Below are 25,809 nucleotides of genomic sequence, written 5' to 3'. Positions count from 1 at the left end.
TCCAGGGCCCACCCTCGGGCTCTCTGCTCTGCTTGTTGCCACCTCTCCTGGTCCCCGCAGCGAGGAGGGCAGGAGGCCTGGAAGGACATCAGCCAGTGCCTCAAAACAGTCCCCACTGTCACAAGTCGTTGCTTTGATCTGGGGTCTGTGTGTGTGTCCATCCACTGAGCAGTCGTCCCCTCTCTGATGACGCGTGGGGACACCGTGATCATTGAAGTCCCCGAATAGAACTAAGTGCAATACAGGTCCAGGACAGGCAGGAGCTGCAGGGCTGACCGTCCAGCACTCCAGCAGACGGAGCCCCGGGGCCCAGCCCTCATCCTCCGTTCTCTGTGGGTCTGTCTGTCTGATCCTGGGCCGGTCCCCCACACCATCTTAATTACTGTGGCTTCATGGTGTGTCTTAACATCGAGCACGACAAGTCCTTGGCTTTACTCCTTTGAAAGGATGGATTAGTATTCATACGCCTTTATCCAGCTGTATGAACTTTAAACTAAGTTTTAGGTCCACCCTCCCAAAAAAAAGTGGCTGGAGTTTTTATTGGGATGGCATTGAATGTACTCATCAATTTGGGAGAATTACCGTCTCTCTGACATGAAGTCATCCAGAGTCAGAGTCTAAAATACCTCTTTGTGTGTGCAGGTTGTCCTCCGGGACTTTATTAGATTTTTATCATCCCACACACTTATCAGGACCTTGAGCCTCTTGTCATAAGTTAGTGAGCTACTTCTACAGGTGGGAGGGTGACGAGCAGGTGGGAGTCAGACTAGGATCTGCAGCATCCATCCAAAGACAGTGCAGCCTCTCGGGCCCCTTGGACTCTGTCCTTCAGCTCTACCTGACCATGGCCAATGTGTCTGTGTATTTTGTTGCACATTCAAGCAAAAGAAGGTGACGGAATGTTCCCCAGCATTCACAGGAGGACGGCAAACAATGTCTGAGAATCCTGTGACGTGAGGACCCCTGGGCACAGGAATGCTGGGGGAGGGGAGAAGGGGATCCACGTGGCGCGGGGAGCACGTGTGGGCAGGCCACCTCTGTGTTGCAGTTGTGTCTCCGCAAAGTGACTGAACGCGGTCATAGGCCACATAGCCACCTCCTGGTCCATGGCAGGCCACAGGTCCCACAGTGCTCCTAAAAGACTACGACGGAGCCGGAAAGTCCCCACCCCCTAGAGACAGCGCTGGTGTCAGAGGTGGTGGCACAGCACCGGACTGGTGTTCGTGGTGACGCTGGCGATACCAAGCCTGCTGTATGGCAGTAGCTACAGCAGATGGCCATGCACAGCCCGGGTGCTTGAGGGTGGTGACACGTGGCGTGGGCTGCTGCAGGCGTGTGCTCTGCATCTTCTTACCTTCTACGTATAAAGAACCCTAGCGTTGCCTGCGGGCGAATACGCCTCCCCGGGCAGGCAGCAGCCTCACATGGCTCCATAGGACCACGAGCCACAGGAGCAGCAGGCGACACCATATCTGGGACACCATATCTCGTCAAACAGTGCAGCCACTGTGCCGGTTCGGTCTGTGTGAGCGTCCATGACTGTTCAGATGGACGTGGTGGCCTCAGGACCTGTCCGCCCTGTTAAGTGACGCGGGACGGTAGCTGCTGTGGCCTGCATGTCCTCGCCACACTCGTGTTGGAAGGGAGAAAACCCGGGAAAACCCAGGAAAACCCGCCTCTCGAGATCCAGTTGCCGTCGCAGGCGTGAAGTCTTTTTTGCCTTATAAAATGTGCCCACAGGTTCCAGGGAGTACGGCAGGGGCCTCCCCGCGGCTCCTTGTGCTGTCAACTGCAATAGCACCCAGGGACCCTTGGCCCGCAGCCCAGGTGAGTCAGGACACTCCAAATCCCATCCTCCTGGGGTCCCTGCTAGTGTGGTGTGAAGACATCCCTCCTGCTGGGCGCCATGGCCACGCCTGGGATCCCAGAGGCTCGGGAGGCTGAAGCAGGAGGATGGTGAGTTCAAAGCCAGCCTCAGCAATGGCGAGGCACTAAGCAACTCAGTGAGACCCTGTGTCTAAATAAAATGCGGAATAGGGCTGGAGATGTGGCTCAGAGGTGGAGTGCCCTGAGTTCAATCCCCTCCCTGCCAAAAAAAAAAAAAACCACATCCTTCTGACAATCTCAAATGAGCAGAAGAGAAAGGCTTTCTAAAGAAGAGTTTCGGGGACTGATAGGGGACAGCAGTGGGGACGCATGTGCCAAGGGAAGCGTGGGGCCCAGGAGCACCAGAGGGCAGAGGAAGGCAAGGACCTTCAAAGGTAAAATGATGGAGGTGACAGTGCAGGACCATCCTCCTGAGCTGCAGAGGCCAGTGCAAACACGGCGGCCCGCGGCGTGGGGTGACCGGCGGGTCCTGGGTAGACGTCTTCCGCCCCTGCAGGGGTGGCCTTGTGCAGGTTGTGGCTCCGTGTGCAAGGCTGTTGTGACTTTTGCGCAAATTGTGGTTTGGCAGAGTCTCTTCTGATCTCTCTCATTACCAGGCAATGTATGTGGGGACGCCTTCAGAGAGGCCTGGTGTGAACGACCCCAGCAGACTGCTGTCGGAATTTACCCCGTTGTGCAGACCAGGTGGGGCTTAGAAGAGGTGATCCATGGGCTAAATAGGCCGCCTCAAGAATGGGTCTCAGCTGGGCTTGGTGGCTGAGGCAGGAGAATCATGAGTTCAAAGCCAGCCTTAGAAATGGCGAGACACTGAGCAACTCAGTGAGACCCTGTCTCTAAATAAAATATAAAATAGGGCTGGGGATGGGGCTCAGTGGTCAAGTGCCCCTGAGTTCAATCCCCAGTAGAGAGAAAGAGAGAGAGAGAGAGAGAGAGAGAGAGAGAGAATGAGTCTCTTGCCCAGAGCAGTGGTGCATGCCTATAATGTCAGCAGCTCAGGAGGCTGAGGCAGGAGGATCACAAGTTCAAGGTCAGCCTCAGCAATTTAGTGAGGCCCTAAGCAACTTAGCAAGACCCTGTCTCTAAATAAAACATAAAAAAAAAAGACTTATCTCTGGGAAAGCCCAGCCAAACCTATTGTTCCTCGCTGCCTAAGATGGCAGTCCCTCTCCCTATGTGATGCCATGGCCGTGTGACCTCCAGACTCTGCAGAGAGCCCCCTACCTGTAAGGTCTTCACCAAATGCAGCTGCTCAGCTCTGAATTTTCCAGCTTTCAGAATCTTGAGCCAGATAAACCTTTTTTCTGTAAATCTCTCAGTCTCGGGTATTCTGTCATAGCAACAGAAAACAGACTGGGACAATGGCCTCTGGACTCCCTTGTTATAGAGTCTGACTTAAGTGACTTCATTTTGATTCTGACAGCTTTTGAAAGGAAAGTGACCACAACACTCAGAGCGACCAAGAGATGGTTATTGCAGCAGTGCAAAAGAGGAGGAGGAGGAGAGAGGGGGGGGAGAGAGAAGAAAGAGGGGGGAAGAGCAGAAGGAGAGGGGAGGGAGAGAAAAGTGAGAGAGAGAGAGAGAAGAGGAGAGGAGAGAGGGAGAGGGAGAGCGAAAGCAAGAGAAGAGAGAGCAAGAGAGAGGGGCTGGCAGGAGGGCTGCCAGGCGCCATCTTGACTTGATTTGCGGTCCCCAACATCTCCCCCCTTTTGTTTAAATAAACAACAAGCATGTGGTTTAGGGACCGTGCCTGTTTTAGGTTGTCCAATACTACATATGGTGCTTACCCGTCATTGGATGGTCTGACCTCAAACCGTCAGCCTCCTGGCTTAGGTTGGTCCCATTGTGATATATTTAACAACCCCTCCTTAAAGAACCATGGGCTATTTTTTTGTATTGTATCAACGTATGCCCTAACTGTTCTTGGTTTTACTGGGGTGCCTCCTTCCTTTAGCAATTTACATAACATCCTCTCGGTTTGGTTCTTACTAACTTCTGATCCCATATTTCTGTAACAAAAATAACACAACCCACTAAGATAACACAAAACAAAACCGAAACAAAATGAAACGAAAACGGAACAAAAACACATTGCATCAATTTTTCTATTTTCTTGAAATGTCCATCCGTTCTCTCTCCCTATCTGTTCCTCAGGGGCGATCAGCTTTTCTCCCATCCTATTTATTTCTAGGGACAGGCAGCTTAAAAACGAAAGAAAAATGAAACAAGAACACACTGTTTCTTGACATGGTCACCCATCCTCAGGGACGAGCAGTTTACCTTGTCACTTACTCCCAAGCGTCCTGGAGCTCCCCGTACGGGCCACCATACTTCACCCCTGGCCTCTGTGGCTTAAGTTTCATCATCCCCCGCTCGCCTTTCCCTGGGCCTGATGAGTGCTCAGCCAGCATCGTCCCTTCCCGTCCCTGGGAGTGGGGACAGCTGCCTGCAGAGGCCTCCCTCCCCTGCCCAGCCCCCAGCGGGAGGTGAGTGAAGAAGGTCAGGTCCTCATCCTTCCAAGCCTGAGAGTTCACACATGTCCCCATGTCCCCAGGGCCCCGCCTACCAGTTGGCATAGAGCAGACTGTCCACAAATGCTCTGGGATGACAGCGTGGCAGCTGCCCTCGATCTGTCCAGGCTGTGGAGACCGGTGAGGTGGATGAGGAAACAGAGGAGGGGACATGGGGACTGTGGCTTTGGGGGCTGTGCCTGGCTGTAGGGTGGGGACCTGGGATTTCCCAGAGATGAGTGCCGCCAGGGAGCAGGGCCTCCCTCCTCCCACTCCCACTTTACAGCCCACGTGGGGTCACCCAGGGGCCCTGAACTTGTACCTGCCCTTCTTGGGGCCCAGTCCCCTGTTAATTTGGCCATGGCTTCCCCACCTCTCCTCAGGGGAACGGGTCCCATCTGCAGAGCCAGCGCCCACAGCTGTGCGCCCCACACCTGCTGGCTCAGGCCAAGCCCAGGACAGGGCTAGGGCATCCCAGGGCTCTGTGAGCGGCACCACGGGCCCCGTGCTGACCCAGCCCCTTCCCCAGCCCAGCAGGACTGGCTGTGGCCACGTGTGCACTGCCATAGTGTGTGTGTGTGTGTGTCCCTTCTGCAGCTCAGAGCATTAGTCTAAGAAGGGACAGTGTCTAGGATGGCTCAGGCATACTCATGAGCCACTCAAAATCTAAAGCCGACACCATGGGAGCAGCCCGGGACCCCAGCCCTTGAAGAGTCCTCGGGAAGCAGAAGGTGCACCCGGAAGACAGCTGGCCAAGGTGCCATCTGGCGGTCATGTCAGCTCCCCGTCCAGGAGAGGCAGGACACCCCTTGCTCTCTACTGTCACTTGCTGGAGGCAGAAGATGAACCTCAGGAAAGAGCTGCAGGAAAGTCACCGAGGAGTCACACAGACGGGGGCAAGGTGGGCCTGCAGGCTGCGCCCTGCCCAGTTACTTTCCTTACGAATCTCCCCAGCAAGAAGACCCTGCTGTGGTCCCAGCAGTGGGCGCCTCGCAGGGTGTCCCAAGCCCTCCGTCCTCAGAGCTCTTCGGTGCCAGCCTGGGCACAAAGCCAGGAACACCCTTGAGATGGCATTGCAGGCAGGGGACTGGCATCACTTAAGTGACTTTTTTTCTTGTCCCCCTTTCTGGGGGGGGGACTTTATTTCTGAGCCTTGTGTTGACAGTAAAGAGTCCAGGGAACTTGCCGTAGGTCAGCTCTTCTCCTCCGGCTGTTCCTTAGGTGTGGGATGGGAAGGGAGGGGACGTTCCGTGGCCTCTCTGGCCCCTGCGCAGGCCCCAGCACTGCCCGCCTTCTCCTGGCTCCTCTGGCCAGCCCACCTCCTGCCCGCCGTCCCAACCTGGCTGTGGAGCCCTGGTTTACAAGGCGGGTGGCAGGCGCCATCCTATGTGAGCCGCGTCACTTCCTGGAGCCACAGGGGACCAGGAGCTGCATCCTCCACACACAGGGGAATGGAGCAGAGGAAGAGAGGACAGAGACGGGGGGCTTCGCTCTGGCCCCTGCAGGACCCCATTCCTGTTTGTCCTCGTGGAGCCAGCTGGGCTGATGGCGTGGGGAGGACAAGCCACAGGGAGCTCGCTGCCTGGCGGTCCCCATGGAGGGCAGTGGGCTGAGGGCATGGGGGGGCCCTAGCCCTCCTTAGCCCGGGGCTTCCTGATCACGCTGTACTCTGGGACCTCCTCAGGGGGCCTCTGGGAGGGAGGCCCGCTGGCGCTGGAGTCCGGCCTTGGAGAGTCCAACACCACGGAGCTGTAGTGAGGCTCCTCCCAGGGAAAGGCCTGCAGAGAGAGCCCAGCTCAGGAGGCCGGGGGACACCTGAGGGCCCCGGGAGGTCCCCTGGGGAGGCCTCCCGCTGTCCTGGCCTCCTTTTCCCTACAGAGCTGATGGCGGGATCCTGCCCACCCTCCCCTCCACCCCCCTGCTCATGCCAAGCACAAGTCCCTGGACCCCAGAGTCGGGGACCCTCAGTGCTGACCCTGTGCGTCCATTCATTCTACAAAAATGACACTGAGGGCCGGGAGGTGGCTCAGGGGCAGAGCGCTCCCTGGCATGTGTGAGGCACTGGGTTCGAGTCTCAGCCCCGCCTAGAAATAAGTAAACTAAATAAAGGTTCATCAACAACTAAAAAAATATAAAAATAAACATAAAAAGACCCTGAGGCCCTGAGAGGGTTGCACACTTGGGGGGCTCCCCTGAGATGGCCTGGCTCCCTTGGATGGGACATCCTGGCCACAGTGCAGGGGGGGTCCCTTTCTGAGGACTCAGGAATCTCACATGCAGAACCCTGGCCCCTGGTGGAGGAGCCTGGCAGGCTCCCCAGATCTACCCCGAGCTTGTTGTGCAGGGCAAGGTCCTGACTTGTCCCCACGCAGCTGGCAGGAGTGAGGCTGTGTCCCCGGCCAGCTGAGACCATTAGTCACCACGTGGGACAAGCCAGGCTGCGGCTACTCTCAGACCCAGCATGTGGCCGCGTGGGCATGCGAATGTCAGGTGAGGAGGAGACAGGCCTGATGCAGGTAACTAGGTACTGCCAGCTGCTCAGAGGCCCCAGCCACGCCCCCATGACAGCTGACAAAGGGCAGGGCGGGCACGACTGGGGGCAGGAGGGGACAGCAGAGCAGCCCGATTCCCCTGCAGGTGACAGGTCCCAGGCTGGGCACAGAACTGGGCCCCTTTCCCAGAGCAGACCAGCGACGGTGCCACCCACTGAGGCCTGGGCTGGGCTCCAAGGCCTCCCCAGGCAGCCCCTGGCTGATGCTCAGATCTCCCCCGAGTCTCTGCCCGAAGTCCCCCACCAGCGGGTGGGTCACACCCTGGGGAGGCCACCCATTCTGTTTATCCCACTCCGTTGGTGACAGTGCCTAAGGGTTGTTCAGGTCCTGGACAAAGTGGATCCAAGAGATGACCAGGACCAACCCAGGGAGAGGTCATGAGCTTGGTCACTGGCTGTGTGGTATGCAGTAGGAGCTTAATAAACGCTGCACCTTATTGACTGTTGCGGCCATTGTCACTGGTCACCGTCATGGGCCGTCATCATAGCCCTTCCACACCCCACCCAGCCACTCTGACACCAGCCTCCTCTAAGGGCAAATTCCGCACCTGCCCCTCCCCAGCCTCCTTCCCTCTGTGCCCAGGGTGCCCTGCCAGGGGCCGGGACCTGGCTTACCAACATGCTATACTCCACCTCCGCCTGCCTCGGGGGCACTGGCTCTTCCTGCAGGGACCACGTCTGCAGCGTCAGATTCGCGTAGTAGGGCTCACTCTGCCCGGCAGCCTGCGGGGGCCAGGAGGAGGTGTCCAGGGGCCTCCCCACCCCGCCCCTGTCCCTGCTTTGCTGCAGATGCCTTTTCTGCCCAAGTTCCAGGTGGGGGCCCCAAACTTCCCTGGGTCTGCTCGCTCCTGCACCCTCCCCTCGGGGCAGTGAGCGCCCCCCTGGGGAACGTTCCTCCCCCTTCCACTCGGGGACAGGCCCAAACTGGGGACGACACTGATGACCAGATCTCAGGAGTCACTCTTCCCTCTCTGGACCCATCCATCCGTGGCCCAGGGACCGTCTGGCTGTATCCCCAACGTCCCCCGCGCTGCCCCTGCCCGGCCACCCAGATGCACCTCCTGGGATGGCCTTCCTTACCTGCCTGAGGTTCTGGGACAGTTCTGAGCGCCCACCAGCTGAGACAGGGAGAGAGAGCAGGGGGGACCCATGTGAGCCAGGCTGGGGACCCTGGAGAAGCCCTGGGCTCCTCTTCCCTCAGACCTGGAGCTGGCGGGAAGCAGGGTGGCTGGAGGAATAAGCGGGTGCCCGGTGCACGCAGGGAGGAGGAGTGACCAGCACCAAGTGGGCAGCGGACACGGCCCAGCTGGAGGAGAGGCGCAGGGCAGTTCCCAACAGCCGCTCACCAGGCATCACGGGGAAGACACAGGCAGGAGAGGCAGGGTGTGCACCAGGGACCTGCCCAGACAGTGCCAGACCCTGAGAGGTCGCTGGGGCGAGGCTCCAACCCCAGGCCTGGGCCCTCCCTGAGGCTGGGGAGGCCTGGCAGCCTGCGGGGGCAGCTGAGGCCAGTCCCACCCTGGCTCTGGCTCCTGCCACGTTGCTGTAGGGTCCTGCCTTTGAGTGCAGCCACATACACCCTGATTTCTCAATCCCAGCCTGGGGGCTGGCCAGCAGTAGGTGACACAGGGGTCTAGTCCACAGCCAGGCCACCAGAGCCACTGCCTGCATACTGCAGAGACACGTCAGGGAGCACCGGGTCACAGGGCAGCAGCCAGACCTTGGGAGACACAAGTCCACAAGATGCTAGCATGCACCAAGTCCTCAGCGGAACTGAGAGCAGCAACTGGGCGCTTGGGGACATGAATGCAGTCTGTTCTGAATACTGTGGGCGGGCTGCACGCCACACCTGGGACAGGAGCTCTGGGGAAGGAGGAAAAGAAGGGGGAGGGGAAGATTCAGCTCAATGCCAGGGAGGAAGGTGTGCAGGGAGCCTGCAGTCCAGGGACTGCACTGGTCACAAGAATGTCCCCAGGGCCCGCACAGGCCTGGCACACTGCAGGTGCTCGGGATGGCTCCGTGTGAATGAGTGGGTGACAAGAGGAAGCTGGTGAGGAGCTGGGGTGGGTGACCCGGAGGTGTGCCGTGCGGGCGGCAGAGGGGCCAGCGGGACTCGGCCCAGGCAGCGCCAGGAGGGGGGGCTGGGCACTTGCAAAGCCAGGGAGGGAGGAGGGTGGGGGGGCTGAACAGAGCCTTTCCCCTGCGCCTGAGGATGCGGTCAACAAATACAAGACGCCCATTCCCCGGGCACAGTGCAGCCGCGGCTTCCAGAATGTTTAACAGAGGGGAAGCGGTACAGTCTGTTAGGTGCAGAAAATCCTAGGTCTTAGGGGGAATTCTTGCTGTGAATCAGATTCTCTAAGAAACCATCTCTGCATCTGCAGCCCAGAAAAAAGGCGGGACCCGCCCTGAGTGTAGTGGCTGGACTTCTCTGGGCGGAGGGTTTTCTGCAGGGAATTCACCCACTTCTTTGTGCTTCTGTTCATTGTCCACGTCCCACAGTCATCATGTGACCCTCTTTTTAAAGAGGAGGAAGCTGCTTGAGGAGCCAGAGCCTTTCTAGGTGAAAGGGCACTAGGGAGCCTGCTGGGGCCCCGGGGACTGAGCCACCAGATGGGAACCCCCACGTGGCAGGCAGTGACCTCCCGGGGTGCAGCCTGGGAGGGACCAGAAAACCGACCAGTGAAGCAGAGGGAAACAGGAAGTGATTCTCTCTCCAGGCTCTGCCCAGGTGCTGAGGCTGACCTCCCCCGGGAGAGCCCCAGGTGGACTGAGGCAGTATCCCCTTGACCCCACAGCAGCCGCCTGCTGGCCCTGCAGCTGAGGAACAGGGTTACCCTCTCTGCCTCCCCAACCTCACTGCAGTCCCCAGGGCTTGGGACGGCCTTCAGAATCCTCCCCCACAGAAGCACCAACTCCACACAGGAAGGACCTGGGGCTCGCGCTACCCCCAGGCAGAAGCTGGCTCCCCGAGGGGGCTGGTGACCCCGCCAGGAACAAGAAGGCCACCTCTGTGGGTTCTTCTGCTCCCTGACTATTTAATCTGCTCCGCTGGTGTTTATTGACACCTCCTTCCTGAGTGCCAGACTCAGGGTCCCCACACGTCCCCCCTGTCAGTCTGAGCTCAGAGGAGGACGAGACCAGGATGGCGGGAGGGTCCTGGGGTCCCCGTCGTGACTGCAGATATCGACACACGAATCCAACAGTGTGTCCTGGGAGTCATGCCCCCTGGCCTGGGCATGCGTCCTGGCTGGGAGGACGCAGGCAAGGACAGGGGACGTCAGTCTACTTCTAGCCCAGGTGCAGGGAATGCCCAGGAGGGGCCCAGGGCCTCTTAGGAGGCCGAGGAAAGGGCCCGGGCAGAGGGCATCTAAGGGCAGTCTTTGGAGTCCAGAAGGAAGGAGCCCTGTGGGGGCGGGCGAGGTCCTCAGTGAGCCTTGAGCCACCCCAGGAGGAGGGACGAGGCTGGTTACAAGAGGGACCTTGGAGTGTGAGGAGTGGGGAGAGGCTGGGGGGGCGGGGGGTAGGGCCGAATGTGGAGGCCCTGACTGTCCCGGGGCTGGATTGGGGACGAGTCATACAAAGGGTTTAAACAAGGAAGGCAGGGTCCCAGGGGACACCCCAGGCCCCGGCACAGGAAGGACCCCCTCCCACAGCCTGCAACCCCACTCCCAGGGGCATGTCCTCTGGGGCCTGGCCCCCTGTGCAGCTGACCTCCATTCTGAGGAGCCAGGGCAGTGCGGCAGGTGAGGCTGTCAGGGCCTCCCTCCTGGGGCCACCGAGGAGCACGGGTCACTCACCTTTGACCCGTTTCTGCAGCCTCCTCCAGACCAGCAGCGCGGAGCCCACCAGGAGGAGCAGCAGGAGGGACAGCAGGAGGAGAAGCACAGGAAGCCTGCGGAGGGCGGGTGAGGGCCACGTGGGGGGACTGTGCGCTAGGCAGGAGCTCTGTCACTGTGCAGGGAATGACCTCAGGGTACTCCACCACCGAGCCACATTCCCTGGTGGTTATTTAGAGACAGGGTCTCCCTGAGCTGCTCAGTGCCTCACAGTTGCTGAGGCTGACTTTGAACTTGTGATCCTCCTGCCTCAGCCTCCTGAGTCTCTGGGATTACAGGCGGGGGCCACTGCGCCCACCCAAGTCAATTTTTTAAAAGAAGGTAGAGAAGCCAGGCAAGGTCGGGAGGCTGAGGCAGGAGGATCCCTAGTTCAAAGCCAGCCTTAGAAAGGTGAGGTGCTGAGCTACTCAGTGAGACCCTGTCTCTAAATAAAATACAAAATAGGGCTGGGGAGGTGGCTCAGTGGTCGAGTGCCCCTGAGTTCTGAGTTCAATCCTTGGTACCAAGAAAAAAAGAAAAGAAAAGGAGACCACAGTGGGACCCAGAGGGGCACATCTATCATTCCAGCAAGTCAGGAGGCTATGTCAGGAGGCTGCATCAGGAGGCTCCCAAGTGTGAGGCCAGCCTCAGCAACTTAGAAAGGCCGTGTCTTTCTAAGGCTGGGGATGTATCACAGAAGAAAAGTGCCTCTTGGTTCAATTCCCACTAACAAAAGTAAATAAGTAAAAAGAAAAGGTAGCATAATGTCCCTATCTATACCCCCCCATGTCCCCCAGTCCTGGCACTTGTGCACATGGTGTGCCCAAGAACTCTCCAGGGACCCAGAGACTCTCTGTTCACAGGCAAGCCTGCAAGAATGTGAAGGGCTGGGGAGACAGGGGACAGGGCACAATGGGGGACACTTCCAACCACACACCAGGTCTGGTGACACCCCCAACATCAAAAAGAAGCAAAGATGGGGGCCGTGGTTGTAGCTCAGTGTAGAGCCCTGGACTAGACACAGGAAGTGCTGGGTTCCATCCTCTGCACCACATTAATAATAATAATAATTAATAATAATAATAATAATAATAATAATAATAATAAATGGAAAAAATAAAATAAAGGTATTGTGAAGGAAAAAAGAAACAAAGGTCAGTGTGTATGTGTGTGTGTGTGTGTGTGTGTGTGTGTGTGTGTGTGTCCCCCTTCCTTTTTCACAAAAAGCAGGCAAAGTATGAACACCATTCTGGTTTTACGTAACAATGCCTCTTAGTAACCTTCCCAGTCAGTGCATAAAGAAATCCCAACCCTTCACTCTTTTTTATAGCTGCATAATATTCCATCGCATGGTAGACCACACATCCTTTAGCCATCCCCTCTTCACGGGCATCCCCCCATTTTCCTGTGTGACCACTAACATGGCTGTAATAAGTCACCCAGTAGTTCCGTCATCCCACACTAGGATACAGAGCAGCAGATTTACCTCCAGATTTACTCAGATACAAGCTTCAAGCCCTTATGAGCTCGGGCCTTTCTTCCATACCTTGCACTCATAATCTTCATGTGCAAGTGTGTGCACACACACGTGCATGTGGGCCCCGGGATGGAACCCAGGGCCTCCCTGCATGCTGGGCAAACACTCTGCCTAGCATCTTTAAGAAAGATGCCCCCATCCCCAAGACACACACACACACACACACACACACACACACTGTACAAGCTTCAGACCCTGGTGACACAGCTGAGCTCCTTGCTTCTGGGCCTCTACAGGATACACTTCTGGAAGCGGCATGTTGAGGCCTGAGTTTTGAGGTCAGGATTCTGGCTGGCCTCTGCCTCAGCCTCTGCTCTGCCTCTGCCTCTACCTCTGCTCTGCCTCTGCTCTGCCTCTGCCTCTGGGTCTGGGGAGGGAGGTTGTCACCCTGGGAATTTCCCAAGCGACAGGAGCAGCTCTGCTGTCTGTGGCCCACACCTGACTCTGCTAAGAGGTGAGGAGACAGGAGGGGGCTGCCCACCCCAAAGACCATGCTGTTGCAGATGCTGCAGGGACCCTGGCCTCCAGGGAGGGAGGGGCTGGAGCCCGAGTGTCCTGAAACCCCAGAGAACACCTGGACATGGGAGACGGGAGGAGCTCTGGGGACAGACACAGGGAGGTCCCTGATCCCACCCTGAGAGGACCTGGAACTCTGTTTGGGACCCTCCAGACCTCACCCGTGTCCCCTCATTTGGGGGATCCTGATCTATATCCTTCATGATGAAGCCGTAATCTTAGGTATTTTGTGCAGACTCTGAGTCTGTGAATCACGGACCCCAGGGGCCAGAGGAGCCCCACGTTTGCAGCCAGTTGTCAGAAGTGCTGGGACCTGGGCTGCCCCAAAGAGCAGCTGGTGGTTTGAGTGGGGTCCTGGGGTCAGAGCCCTTAACCTGTGGGTCTGCATGGACTGCAGTGGTCAGCACCAGGAGCCAACTGCCTGGGTGAGGTCAGGTGGGGAGCCCATGACCCCCAGACATGGCCTGTGCTGCTTGCATTTCTCTGAGGAGTCACAGATGTGCTCAGGTCCTCTGTGAGGTTGACGGCCCCCAGATAGAGACCCACTCAAATTAGAGGGGAGAGCCCAGACTCTGGGGTCACGCAGGCCCAGCCCAGCCCCACACCTGTGCCCATGTGACAGTGACACAACCTCTCCTTGCAGTCTGTGAGGTGAGCATGGGAGCAGGTTGGGTCATGTGAGGAGCCAAGGAGGACAGCGTGTGGGGCTCTGGGCACCCGGCAGGACAGCCCCAGCCCTCATGGGTGGACACTTGCCTCCCCTCTGCCAGCCCCTCCTTGGTCTGAGCCTCTCTTGAAGCCTGGGGCAGGTCCAGTGTGGTGGCCTCAGTGACCCAAGCCAGGTTACACAGACAGCAGCTTCCAACCTGGGCCTGGGCCAAGGGTCACCAGGCCTGGGCCAGCAGGGGTGTGACTCCCTCCCCCGAGTGACCACACAGCGCCCCCGTGGAGAAGACCCCAGTCAGGGACAAGGACACTCACCCTGGGCCCTGGCCGTGGTCGAGGTCCTGGCTCCGGGGACCAGGGGTGGCACTGTCAGTGGCCAGGCTGGTGGACAGTGCAGCTTGGGCTCTGCTTGTGGTTGTCAAGGTCTTCGCTGTCGTGACACTTGTAAGTGTCCCTGAGGTTGCTGGTGTCGAATCTACAATGACACCCAGAGGTCTGTCCTGCAACCCGCCCACCACTGGGGGATGCCTTGGGCCTGATTTCATGCCAAAAGCTCACTGAGGAAGGGGGCAGGCTGTGGCCCAGGGCCAAAGTCTCCCAGGACCCTGGGGACATTTCTGTACAGGACACAGGTACCAACCCCAGCAGGGCTGATTCTGTCCCACTGTGAGGGCCATGGCCTCCTGAGACACCCGGGGTCACCTCCCCACGCCTGGTCTCGTCCCCCTCCCATCACAGCCACATGCTGCAGGGATATCTCACTGCAAAGACCACTTGTCACTTGTTCTGCCTCTGCCCACTGCACCATCTGGGCCTTCTGCCCCTCTGCTCCGCCCTGGTGTCCACACAGAGCTCTGCCTGTCCCTGTCCCCAGGGCCCAGGGCAGGCTCTGGTTCTCTCCCCTGCAGGCTCTGCTCCCGCCTCCTTCCCTGATTGGCAGCTCCTCAGGGCTGGGCGGGCTGTGGGCTGCTCCCCTCCTTAGACTCCCTCCCAGGCTCCAGCTGTTGCTTTCTGATTCTTACCCAGGTGTCCAGATCCAGGCAGCCCAGGAGCTGGTGGGAGGGGCTCACCTGGCTGCACGGCCACCTCAACCTTGAAGTAGGGGTCAAAGCCTTCGTACCATGGTGTGTCCACCCCGCACCAATAGGAGCCTGCGTCCTCCAGGGTGAGGCGCTCCATGGTCACTGTGAAGCTGAGGTTTGCAGGGTGGTCGCTGATGGACACTCGGCCGCTCCGCACCTCTCCCTCTGAGCCTGTAGTCTTCACAATATCTTTACAAAGTAAAAGTGATTTTTTGCACCACAGTTTGTCATTGTCCCTGACTTCTTTGCCATAGTGACACTGCACGGTCAGGGATCCTCCCACGGTGCCTATCACCTTGCTGGGGCCACTCAGAGGAACACAGTCTGAAAAACACAAGCGTGGAGGCCAGGGCCAGGGGGGCCTGGGTCAGGTCCTCAGGAGACCCTCCTTCACCTCACCTCAGACCCCCTCCCCACCACTCACCCCTGGCCACCAGCCCCTCTGCTCCTCCACCCAGGACGCTGACACAGCAGCCCCTCCCTTCACCCCAGCCCCCCCCTCACCACCTGACCTCCTGCTTCCAGAACCCAGGGCCATAAACACCCTGAGCCCCCTCTCCTGGGACAGCCCCCGGGCCCTGTGAGTCTGAGACGCGGAGACACAGCCAGAGTGGACCTGGTCCAGCAGGACGTGAGCCAGGGCAGAAGCGGGGTCCCCTGACCATGTGGATGACAGCCCTGGACTCCTGACAGCACAGGATGCACACAGCGAGGGGCACAGAGCTCCCAGGACCCTCTCCCCCTCCCTCACCTCGGATGGCCCGGCTCTGGGGACCTCATTTCCAAGGAAACTCCTTTGTGTCCCCAAGATTTCCAGGTGCTTTTTCCCAATGGCCCCGACACAAAGCTGGGGTGAGGTGAGCACCAGGAAGCCAACCCACCTCCAGGCAGAGGACCAGGCCACCCTGCACCAGGCTCCAGCCCAGGGGCATCTGCGTGTGCACCTCCCTCTCGCCCTGGGGACCTGGGGTCAGGCCCAGATGGGCGGGGGGATGGCGGGACTGGGGTGGCTTGCTCTGTCCCTGGGATTGGATGCTTTCTTCATTTGCCTTCAGGACTTTAGGCCTGACCTGGGACTGTGGGACCCCCGAGTGCACAGCCCCAACCTGAAACTGTGGGACCCCTGAGTGCATAGCCCCGACCTGAGACTGTGGGACCCCTGAGTGCACAGCCCCGACCTGAGACTGTGGGACCCCTGAGTGCACAGTCCCGGGGGCCCCACCTCTTCCTCGACCCTCCAGTGCCTGCTGCGCCTGGCACAGGGAGACCACTGTGGCCGCACCCTTAGAGCACAGCTGCCCACAGCTGCCCAGTAGCCCCTCCATCCCTCTGCCAGGGCCAGTAGGACACCCCCTCCCAGCCTTGGAGTGAGGTCCCCTGCAGAGAAGGCCTTGTGACACTGTCACAGGTGGGACACTCTCTGAGAAGCTCAGTAGCAACTGCCGAGGTGAAGCCACAGGGGCCTCAGATGAACCCGGGCTTGGGCCTCAGCTCTAGTTTGCATCCTCTGTGTGCTCAGGGCCAGGGCCTGACCTCTCTGAGCCTCAGATGCCAGCCGCCAAGTGGAGGGTGACCATGCCAACCTGACATGGCATCTGGGGGTTCATGGAAGGTCATGTTAGGATGGGGCCAGGTCAGTGGAGAGGCTGCCCAGCATGCAGCAGGCCAGGCTCCACCAGCCCCAGGAAACAAAGGAGGGAGGAGGAAAGAGCCGTCCTGGCTGTCACTGTCTGCAGGTCATGTTAGTGACACTCAGGAAATGCTGCTGCTCAGTGCCCTCGACCAAGAAAACTGGAGCTCCATCAGATGTGACCCGGCAAAACCAGGAAACCCCTGTCTAGTCCAAATGAGAAATGGAGAGAGGCAGTAGTCACAGGTAGAGAGAGTTAAGGGCCCAGAGGAGACTTTGTAGAATTTATAGGCTATGTGCGATGGCACATGCCTCTAATATCAGGGGCTCGGGAGGCTGAGGCAGGAGGATCTCAAGTTCAAAGCCAGCCTCAGCAAAAGCAAGGTGCTAAGCAATTCAGTGAGATACTGTCTCTAAAAATATATATATATACACACAGAATAGAGCTTGGAATGTGACTCAGTGTCAGAGTGTCCCTGAGTCAATCCCTGGTGCCCTTCTCCAAAAAGAAACTCAATAAATAAATGTGTAAACTGGGCTGGGGATGTGGCTCAAGCGGTAGCGCGCTCGCCTGGCATGCGTGCGGCCCGGGTTCGATCCTCAGCACCACAGACCAACAAAGATGTTGTGTCCGCCGAGAACTAGAAAATAAATATTAAAAATTCTCTCTCTCTCTCTCTCTCTCTCTCTCTCTCTCACTCTCTTTAAAATAAATAAATAAATAAATAAATGTGTAAACTGGATGAATGTGTGATTTTCCAGAAAAACATAAATCAGTAAAATTGGCACATATTGAGTAGTTAGTAATGAATGTCAACCCCAGCCCTCTTTCATTAGGATGCTGTCCTGGTCCGGTCATAACACTGTCCCCCACCTCTCCTGTCCCCACCTCCCCTGTCCCCTCCTCTCCTTGCTGTGGGTTGCTGGCTCCCTCATCAGGTTCTTGGTCCTCACCCTGACCTGTGCCTCCCCCTCACCTGCCACACCCAGTCCTGTCCCTCAGGATTGCTCTAAATCCTCTTTAAACCTCAAGTCAAGAGGAGAAAAGGAGAAGAGGAGGAAAGGGGGAGGACACAGTGGAGGAGGAGGAGGAGGAGGACACAGTGGAGGAGGAGGAGGAGGAGGAGGAGGAGGAGGAGGAGGAGGATACAGTGGAGGAGGAAGAGGAGGGGACACAGTGGAGGAGGAGGAGGAGGAGGAGGAGGATACAGTGGAGGAGGAAGAGGAGGAGGGGACACAGTGGAGGAGGAGGAGGAGGAGGAGGAGGAAGAGGAGGAGGCGGCGGCCAGAGCACAAGGGAAAGGAAAATCACCCCCAGTCTCTACAAGTCTGTAACCTGGAGGAAGGGAATTATTTTCTAGGGAAATACAAATGACCAACCTAAGCCAGAAATAGAGGGGCTTCTCAAAACAGACGGACATTAATGAGAGTCATCAAGGAGTCCTCCCCCACCCCACCCCACCCAGAAAATGACCACAGCCGCACAGTTGACAGTTCTCTCAGTTCTCTCAAACCTCAGTCCAGGATGCGGCTCAGCATAGAGTCATCCCCAGCAACTCTGAGGCTCAGGGCTCAGGCCCCAATACCAAAAGCAAAACCCCTTCAAGACACACACAGCTCCAATTCACTCAACTTTACAGAAAATACTGAACCAGGGAAATCCCTGTCAGGTTTTTCATGAATTCAGCATAGTATACTGAGACGGAATCTGGCCAACTGTCTCTGTGTATGGGTGGGCATGGGGGGACAGGTACTAGGAATTGAACCCAGGGACACTGGACCATCAAGGCACATCCAGCCCCTTGAAAATTTTATTTTGAGACAGGGTCTCAGTAAGCTGCTGAGGCTGGCCTTGACTTTGATGGCCCTGCCTTACACTCCCGAGTTGTGGGGTTACAGGTGTGCATCACCCCACCTGGGCCCATATAATTGGGGCCAATCTCTTTCTATAATTCACCAGCTTAGAAGCCACACCCTCAGAGCACAGCTGCCCACAGCTGCCCAGTAGCCCCTCCATCCCTCTGCCAGGGCCAGTAGGACCCCCCTCTCCCATCCTTGGGGTAAAGTCTCCTGCAGAGAAGGCCTTGTGACACTGTCACAGGTGGGACACTCTCTGAGAAGCTCAGTAGCAACTGCCGAGGTGAAGCCACAGGGGCCTCAGATGAACCCTGCTTGGGCCTCAGCTCTAGTTTGCATCCTCTGTGTGCTCAGGGCCAGGGCCTGACCTCTCTGGGCCTCAGATGCCAGCCGCCAAGGGGTGGGTGACCATGCCAACCTGACATGGCATCTGGGGGTTCATGGAAGGTCATGTTAGGATGGGGCCAGGTCAGTGGAGAGGCTGCCCAGCATGCAGCAGGCCAGGCTCCACCAGCCCCAGGAAACAAAGGAGGGAGGAGGAAAGAGCCGTCCTGGCTGTCACTGTCTGCAGGTCATGTTAGTGACACTCAGGAAATGCTGCTGCTCAACGCCCTCGACCAAGAAAACCGGAGCTCCATCAGATGTGACCCGACAAAACCAGGAAACCCCTGTCCAGTCCAAATGAGAAATGGAGAGAGGAAGTAGTCACAGGTAGAGAGAGTTAAGGGCCCAGAGGAGACTTTGTAGAATTTATAGGCCGTGTGCGATGGCACACTCCTATAGTCCCAGGGGCTCCTGAGGCTGAGGCACGAGGATCTCAAGTTAAAAGCCAGCCTCAGCAAAAGCAAGGTGCTAAGCAACTCAATGAGACCCTGTCTCTAAAATATATATATATACACACAGAATAGAGCTTGGAATGTGACTCAGTGTCAGAGTGTCCCTGAGTCAATCCCTGGTACCCCCCCCCCCGCCCGAAAACCTCTCAATAAATAAATGTGCAACCTGGATAAATGTGATGTTCCAGAAAAACAAAAATGACTAAAATTGGCACGTATTAAGTAGTTAGTAATGAATGTCAACCCAGCCCTCTTTCATCAGGATGCTGTCCCCCACCTCTCCTGTCGCCACCTCCCCTGTCCCCTCCTCTCCTTGCTGTGGGTTGCTGGCTCCCTCATCAGGGTCTTGGTCCTCACCCTGACCTGTGCCTCCCCCTCACCTGCCACACCCAGTCCTGTCTCTCAGGATTGCTCTAAATCCTCCTTAAACCTAAAGTCGAGAGGAGAAAAGGAGAAGAGGGGGAAAGGGGGAGGACACAGTGGAGCAGGAGGAGGAGGAGGGGACACAGTGGAGGAGGAGAAGGAGGAGGATACAGTGGAGGAGGAAGAGGAGGAGGACACAGTGGAGGAGGAGGGGACACAGTGGAGGAGGAGAAGGAGGGGACACAGTGGAGGAGGAGGAAGAAGAGGATCAGGAGGAGGCCAGAGCACAAGGGAAAGGAAAATTACCCCAGTCTCTACAAGTCTGTAACCTGGAGGAAGGGAATTATTTTCTGGGAAATACAAATGACCAACCTAAGCCAGAAATAGAGGGGCTTCTCAAAACAGACGGACATTAATGAGAGTCACCAAGGAGTCCTCCCCCACCCCACCCCCGCCAGAAAATGACCACAGCCGCACAGTTGACAGTTCTCTCAGTTCTCTCAAACCTCAGTCCAGGATGCGGCTCAGCATAGAGTCATCCCCAGCAACTCTGAGGCTCGGGGCTCAGGCCCCAATACCAAAAGCAAAACCCCTTCAAGACACACACAGCTCCAATTCACTCAACTTTACAGAAAATACTGAACCAGGGAAATCCCTGCAAGGTTTTTCATGAACTCAGCATAGTATACTGAGACGGAATCTGGCCAACTGTCTCTGTGTATGGGTGGGCATGGGGGGACAGGTACTAGGAATTGAACCCAGGGACACTGGACCATCAAGTCACATCCCCAGCCCCTTGAAAACTGTATTTTGAGACAGGGTCTCAGTAAGCTGCTGAGGATGGCCTTGACTTCGATGGCCCTGCCTTACACTCCCGAGTTGTGGGGTTACAGGTGTGCATCACCCCACCTCGGCCAATATAATTGGGGCCAATCTCTTTCTATAATTCACCAGCTTAGAAGTTCAAAGAAGAAAGAAAATCAGCTCCTCAGATCAGGAAAAGTTCTCTCTTGCCTGTTGCTGTTGTGCTAAAATGCTCTGTGGGGGCTGGAGTGGGGCTCAGGGTAGAGCCCTTGCCTACAGCACAGGGCCCTGGGTTACATCCCCCACAGAGGGAGAGGGACAGATGGGAGGGAGGCAGTGGGAGAGAGAGGGAGGGAAGCTTTGTGGACAGATATGGGTGGACGGCTTCCTCACTCCTCATAGGGACCACTGGCCAGCGTCCCCTGAGGCAGGGCCAGGCAGATGAGCACAGCCACAGGGGCTCATTGGGCCTGCACCAGGCCTGGGCTGAAGGAACCACAGAGAAACAGGTACCAGGAAGGAGCCCCCTGTCCTCGGCCCATGCAGACGCCATGAAAACACAGGAAGACCCTGGGAATCAACAGAGACACTGGCCACGGGCGGACGTCAGGCCCCAGTGAATCCACAAAGCCACATTCCCCAGAGTCACTGTGTTTACACTGCAAACATTACTAGGAAAAGCACAGACCGGATAGGAGCAACCAAGAGTTCTAAGATATCCTGCATGTAAGATAAATGAAATAAAATAAACCTGTCCTGGGCCTCACCAAGACCACAGGGTGAACGCTGCTGGGGATGTACGCCTGAGGAGGTCTGGTCCTGCATGGGAAGACTCTGCCCTCCCAGCAGTTCTGCCCGGAGAAGGTCTCCTCCCTGCCCTCCCACGACCTCCCGCTCCTTGTCCACTGCCCTTCCCTCTCTCCTGTCCCCACCTGTCCTCCTGGGGACCACTGACCCCTGGGCCTCCACCAGGACTCTTCCCACCCAGCCTCCAGCTGCCCTGGCTGAACCCACCTGTCCCTGAGATGGAGACCTTCTCCTCCTCGGTCCACTCCTTCCTCTGTACCCCAAACTGGTGGACCTGGGGGGCCTCCCCAACACAGGCCCCAGGTGTGCTCTGGTGCCCTCTCCACCCCACCCCGTCCACACGCCCTGCTCCCCCTGTCCTGTTCCCCCAGACCTCTTTCAGGGCCCCTCCTGGGCAGCACCCTTGTCCCTGGGCAGCACGCTGGCTCCTCCAAGGTCAGGTGGGCTCAGAGGGAGCCCTTGCCCCTTCCCTCCCAGGGTTGTGGTGTTTGGCGAGTCCATCTTACATCATGGACACAGCGCACCCCATTCTGCGTCTGCACAGAGACGTGCAGCTGGGGCTCCTCACGTGACGCCTCCTGGCCCCCCTCCTGCCTTCCCTCCCTGGTCAGAGGGCCCCTCACCTGGGATCCAGAGAAGCAGCAGAGCCAAGGGTGGCCAGGCCGTCAGGCCTCCGGGGCTCATTTCTCCTGCACAGATGTCACCGCCGGGCGCCAGGCCCTACTGGACCCGAGGCTCCAGTCCCCTGGGGAGGGTCAGTCTCCAGGGCTCCCACTTCTGCTTTTCTCTGGGGCAGCTGCTTCCAGCTTGTCCTCTCTAGTCTGTTCCTGGGGCTGGGGACAAAATGGAGAAGCTGCAGGGGCCAAGCAGCCCCCGCAGTGGCCCTGGGCTTGTGCTGTTTTATGAAAGCCAGGGAGGGGAAGGTGTGGTGTGTGGGACCCGCCTGGCCCCCATCCGGCAGGACTGCCCTCACCCCAGGTCTGCAGGGCCAGGCTTCCTTCTGGCCGTGTCACTCCTCCTCTTCTCCTTGTGGTCAGGATGTCACCAGTGGGAGGGGCACACAGAGCCTGTGTCCTCAGCACTGGGCCTGCCCCGCGGGAGGCCAACCTGGAACTGCCCCTCCATGAGCCCAGTCTAGGCCTGACCCCAGGTTGGCACAGTGGCCCTAGAGTACTGAATGGTTCCTGGTCCTGGAAATGTGTCCTCAATCTGACTGTGACATCCACAGGCGGTGACATCCCCCCTCCTGTGTAGCCCCTGTGGCCCTGAGCTGGGATCCAGCAAGGCTGCAGGGACCCCCCGCCTCCTCCACACGCCTGTGATAGTGCCCCCAGCTGGCACAGAGTGACCGTGTGACTGTCACCCAGCAGCTTGAGCTTTTGAGTCAGGGCACCCACCCACCCCAGGGAGCCCACACTAGCTCTGAGGTCCCAAGATTGTCCCCTCCTGCTGCTCCCCAGGAGATTCACTGTCCTCCTTCCCCCTGGCCACAGGAGGACCCTCCCAAGAGGCTTGATGGTTCTACTGCTGGAAGGTGAGCACACAGCCTGGCAGAGCTGGGGACATTTTTCTAACAGTCAGGCAAGGTGACAGTCACCTGTAATCCCAGCTACTTGAGAGGCTGAGATGGGAGGATCGCTTGAGCCCAGGGTTTCAAGGTCAGCCTGAGCCTCATAATGAGGCCCTTTATCAAAAAGAGAAGACAAATTCTATGACAATGTCATGGTAGACTATGGCCTGAGGAGACCAAGACTCTGGTGTTCATCTTGTTGAGGTGATCAGGGGTGTGAGAGAGGGCCAGGTTTAGTGGATTTCCTGCCTGATCATGGGAACAGTCCCAGAAATAATGTATGTGTGTAAACAATCACTCACACACACACACACACACACACACACACAGGATTGAACCCATCCTCAATCCTTTTTTTTTTTTTTTTTTTTGAGACAGAGTCTCACTAAGTTGCTGAGGCTGGCCTTGAACTTGTAGCTCTCCTGTCTCCGCCCCCTACATTGCTGAGATTACAGGCATGAGACACCACACCTGGCCCCTGACATCGCTTTTAGTTGTACCATGATCCCAAAGTCATTGCTGTGGGCTCAAGTGTCCAGAATACACAAAGAAGCAGGAGGCCAGATGCTCGTGTGGCTTGTCCACTGGCCACCAAATGACCTTGAACAATAACAACAGGTCCTTTGTGGGAACAAGTCACGAGATGGCTATGAAAACACACAAAAGTGTTGTCCCCGAGTTGGGACAGTCTCTCTCCAAGGGGACGCGTCTCCAGTAGGAAGCCTGGACCCAGCAGGGAGGCGCCTTGTGAGTCTCCTTGGGGAAGGGAGAAAACCACAGGGGACACCTGCAGGAGGAACAGGTCTAGGACCTGACCCTGGCCATGCCTGGAGGCACTTGTCCTTCGTCCCTGACCCCAGACCCAAGGGAAAACACAGGTGATGCAAGGTGACCTCATGACCTCAGAAACCCAGGAGGGGGCTAGGGATGTGGCTCAAGCGGTAGCGCGCTCGCCTGGCATGCGTGCGGCCCGGGTTCCATCCTCAGCACCACATACCAACAAAGATGTTGTGTCCGCCGAGAACTAAAAAATAAATATTAAAAATTCTCTCTCTCTCTCTCTCTCTCTCTCTCTCTCTCTCTCTCTCTCCTCTCTCTCCTCTCTCACTCTCTCTTTAAAAAACAAACAAAAAAACCAGGAGGCCGCACCTTCCCGCTGCTCCCTGCGCCCATCACTGGACCTGATGCAGGGGAAGGAAGACAAACCCAAGAACCCCGGGCTGAGCCCCCTTTCCAGGGCAAGGAGAGGGTCCCTCCACAGCCACAAAGCCTCTGGTCCCACTTCCAGTCTCCTCCCAGTGTGGACACACACTCTAGAGATGGGGGAGGGGGGTCCTCAGGAAAGATCTGGGCGTGGACAGGCTCTCAGCAGAGCTCCGCCCTCCAAGGCGGCACAGTCAGAGCCCCTCCCACCGACCACCGCAGCCTTCTCCTCCCTCCACCACTTCCTCCCCCAGGAAGTCTGAGGGGGTCTCCAGGAGACCCCTGACAGGTGGGTGCCTCTGCAGTGCAGCCAGAGCCCGGCACCAGGCCCGGAGAAGCAGGAGGCCGCTCACTGTGGTGAGGCCCAGGGGGAGAAGGCTTGACAGCCCAGGGAGCACCTGATGGAGGCTGAGAATAACTGATAGCCACCAAGGGCCCCAAGACCTGTGCTTCTGTGGCCAAGTGCACAGCTGGGGCTCACACCTGTAAGATCCAGAGACAGAGCAGACCTGCAGGACACACTGCCAGGGAGGACAGCCAGAGGACAGAGGCTCCTGGTTTCTCTTCCCCGGGGATGGGTGAGACCAGCTGCGGTGGCCTGACCCTACCCACCCTCCTGCCCCTCCCTGGGAACCAGGGCTGGGTGCAGCTCGGTGTCAGAGCACTGCCCAGCACAGCAGGGCCCTGCTCAACCCTAGACCTAGACTGTGGACCAGACCAGAAAATGAGGGAGAGACCACACGGGAGTCAGGCCTGGCCTGGGGGACCTGTGACAGGTGCACTTCGGGCTTTGATATAGCCCCTGCTGCTCTGCCGCTGCGACTTATTTTTAAAATGGACTTGTTTCTTTCTGTTCCTCTTTCTCTCTCTGCTCCTCCCTAATCTCTCCCCCTCCCCAATCTCAGGGGAAACAGGGTTGCCTTTCTTTCCCATCCTAGAGATTTCTCTCTTGAGTACAAGCGCACCACAGGAACAAGTCATCCAGACTTTGGGGATGGCACCAGAAGTTCTCAGAAATGACTGTCTCCCAAGTTAACCAGTGATTGACAACTCCAGACAGAGAACACGGGATGGAGCCTTTGAGCCACCTCTCTAAAAGCCCCCTGTTCCTGCTGATGGGCAGAACCACCTCTTTGGGACAGGAGTCCCCTGTGTTCCTCTTTTGCTAGCAAAGCAATAAACCTTTTTCTCAAAACTGAGTCCTCTTTATTGGATTGGCATCAGGGACAAGGGCTGAGCTTTCAGCAACATTTTGGCACCCCAGATGGGACCCAAGAGCAGCCCCCACTCCAGCTTTCTTGGGCAGCCCTGGCTCCCTGAGGAACCCCACTTCCATGCTGAGGATTCATGGTCCTGGTGAACTTCTTGGGAGACAGGAGAGGAAGGAGGCGAGTCGGCTTTGGGTAGAACTTAGGAGCTGTTCTCGAAAGTCAAGGGAGGGACTGGGGGACTGTCCCAGCAACTGCTGAAGCTCCTTTGGCTTCAGGGAACTCCCACCCTCTCTCCCTAAATGGTACAGGGTGCTGCATCCTGGTCCACTTTGAGAAAAAGAAAACTGAACTTTAGAAACTCGTGACAACTTTGGCCACTTGGTAAGCCCCCCGCTGTGCACGCTGAGACCCTGGATTCCACACACCTGGTCCCTCTTTCTGGGGACCTCTGTGGCACCATTGATGTAGGAGTCTCAGTTAAGCAGGACTCGAGAACCTAGGGATAGGGGCTCCCTTCTCATCTGTTCCAGGTTCTCATTTGTTTGTTGGTCTTGGACTTTGGGATCCCTCTGGTTGTCTGTTTGGTTAAGACATGGCCAGTACTGCACTGACCCTGTGGGTAGGCTCTTGGGAGAGATCCTAGCTGGTCAATTTAAAGGTTTCTCTCTCTCTCTATCTCTCTCTCTCTCTCTCTCGCCCTCTAAGACCCAGGACTTGCTGCATTGATCTAACTAGGAGCCTCTTGAGCAGAGAGATCTGGGCTGCATGGGCCACCAATGGGGATGAGCCCGTCTAAGGGAAAGAGGGTTGGCTGGAACACAACCTGGCCTTTAAATGGCTTCTCTTGACATTGAAGTTGGGCTGTCAGGGTTAAAGCATATGAAAGAGATCCTGTGGGTAGGGGTTTATGCAGTTGCAGGATGAGGGGTCTGAGCCGTCAGGAACTGAGTCGAAGGTGCTAAAG

General features: G+C 57.4%; 1 protein-coding gene across 2 annotated transcripts; it reads right to left on the bottom strand.

Annotated features, from left to right (window-relative positions):
• Positions 1-3,938: 3,938 nt before the first annotated feature.
• Positions 3,939-21,727, bottom strand: LOC308635596 (CMRF35-like molecule 8). Of its 2 annotated transcripts, none has more exons than XM_081270057.1 (7): positions 21,485-21,727; positions 14,505-14,888; positions 13,798-13,957; positions 10,746-10,840; positions 8,026-8,063; positions 7,561-7,668; positions 3,939-6,172 (listed from the first exon to the last, which is right to left on the bottom strand). In XM_081270057.1, the coding sequence occupies exons 1-7, from the start codon at positions 21,543-21,545 to the stop codon at positions 6,023-6,025; spliced, it is 996 nt and encodes a 331-aa protein (XP_081126183.1). In that variant the 5' UTR covers positions 21,546-21,727; the 3' UTR covers positions 3,939-6,022. The 2 variants fall into 2 exon arrangements, with proteins under 2 accessions (XP_081126183.1, XP_081126184.1); XM_081270058.1 differs by having other exon boundaries at positions 3,941-6,172; positions 14,553-14,888; positions 21,485-21,725.
• Between the last annotated feature and the right edge of the window lie 4,082 nt (positions 21,728-25,809).

This window comes from Spermophilus citellus (genome assembly GCF_964194105.1).
Source record: "Spermophilus citellus genome assembly, chromosome: 17".
Classification (NCBI taxonomy): Eukaryota; Metazoa; Chordata; class Mammalia; order Rodentia; family Sciuridae; genus Spermophilus; species Spermophilus citellus.
The sequence above is the reverse complement of the archived record's forward strand: the minus strand, read 5'-3'. Positions and strand labels throughout refer to the sequence as shown.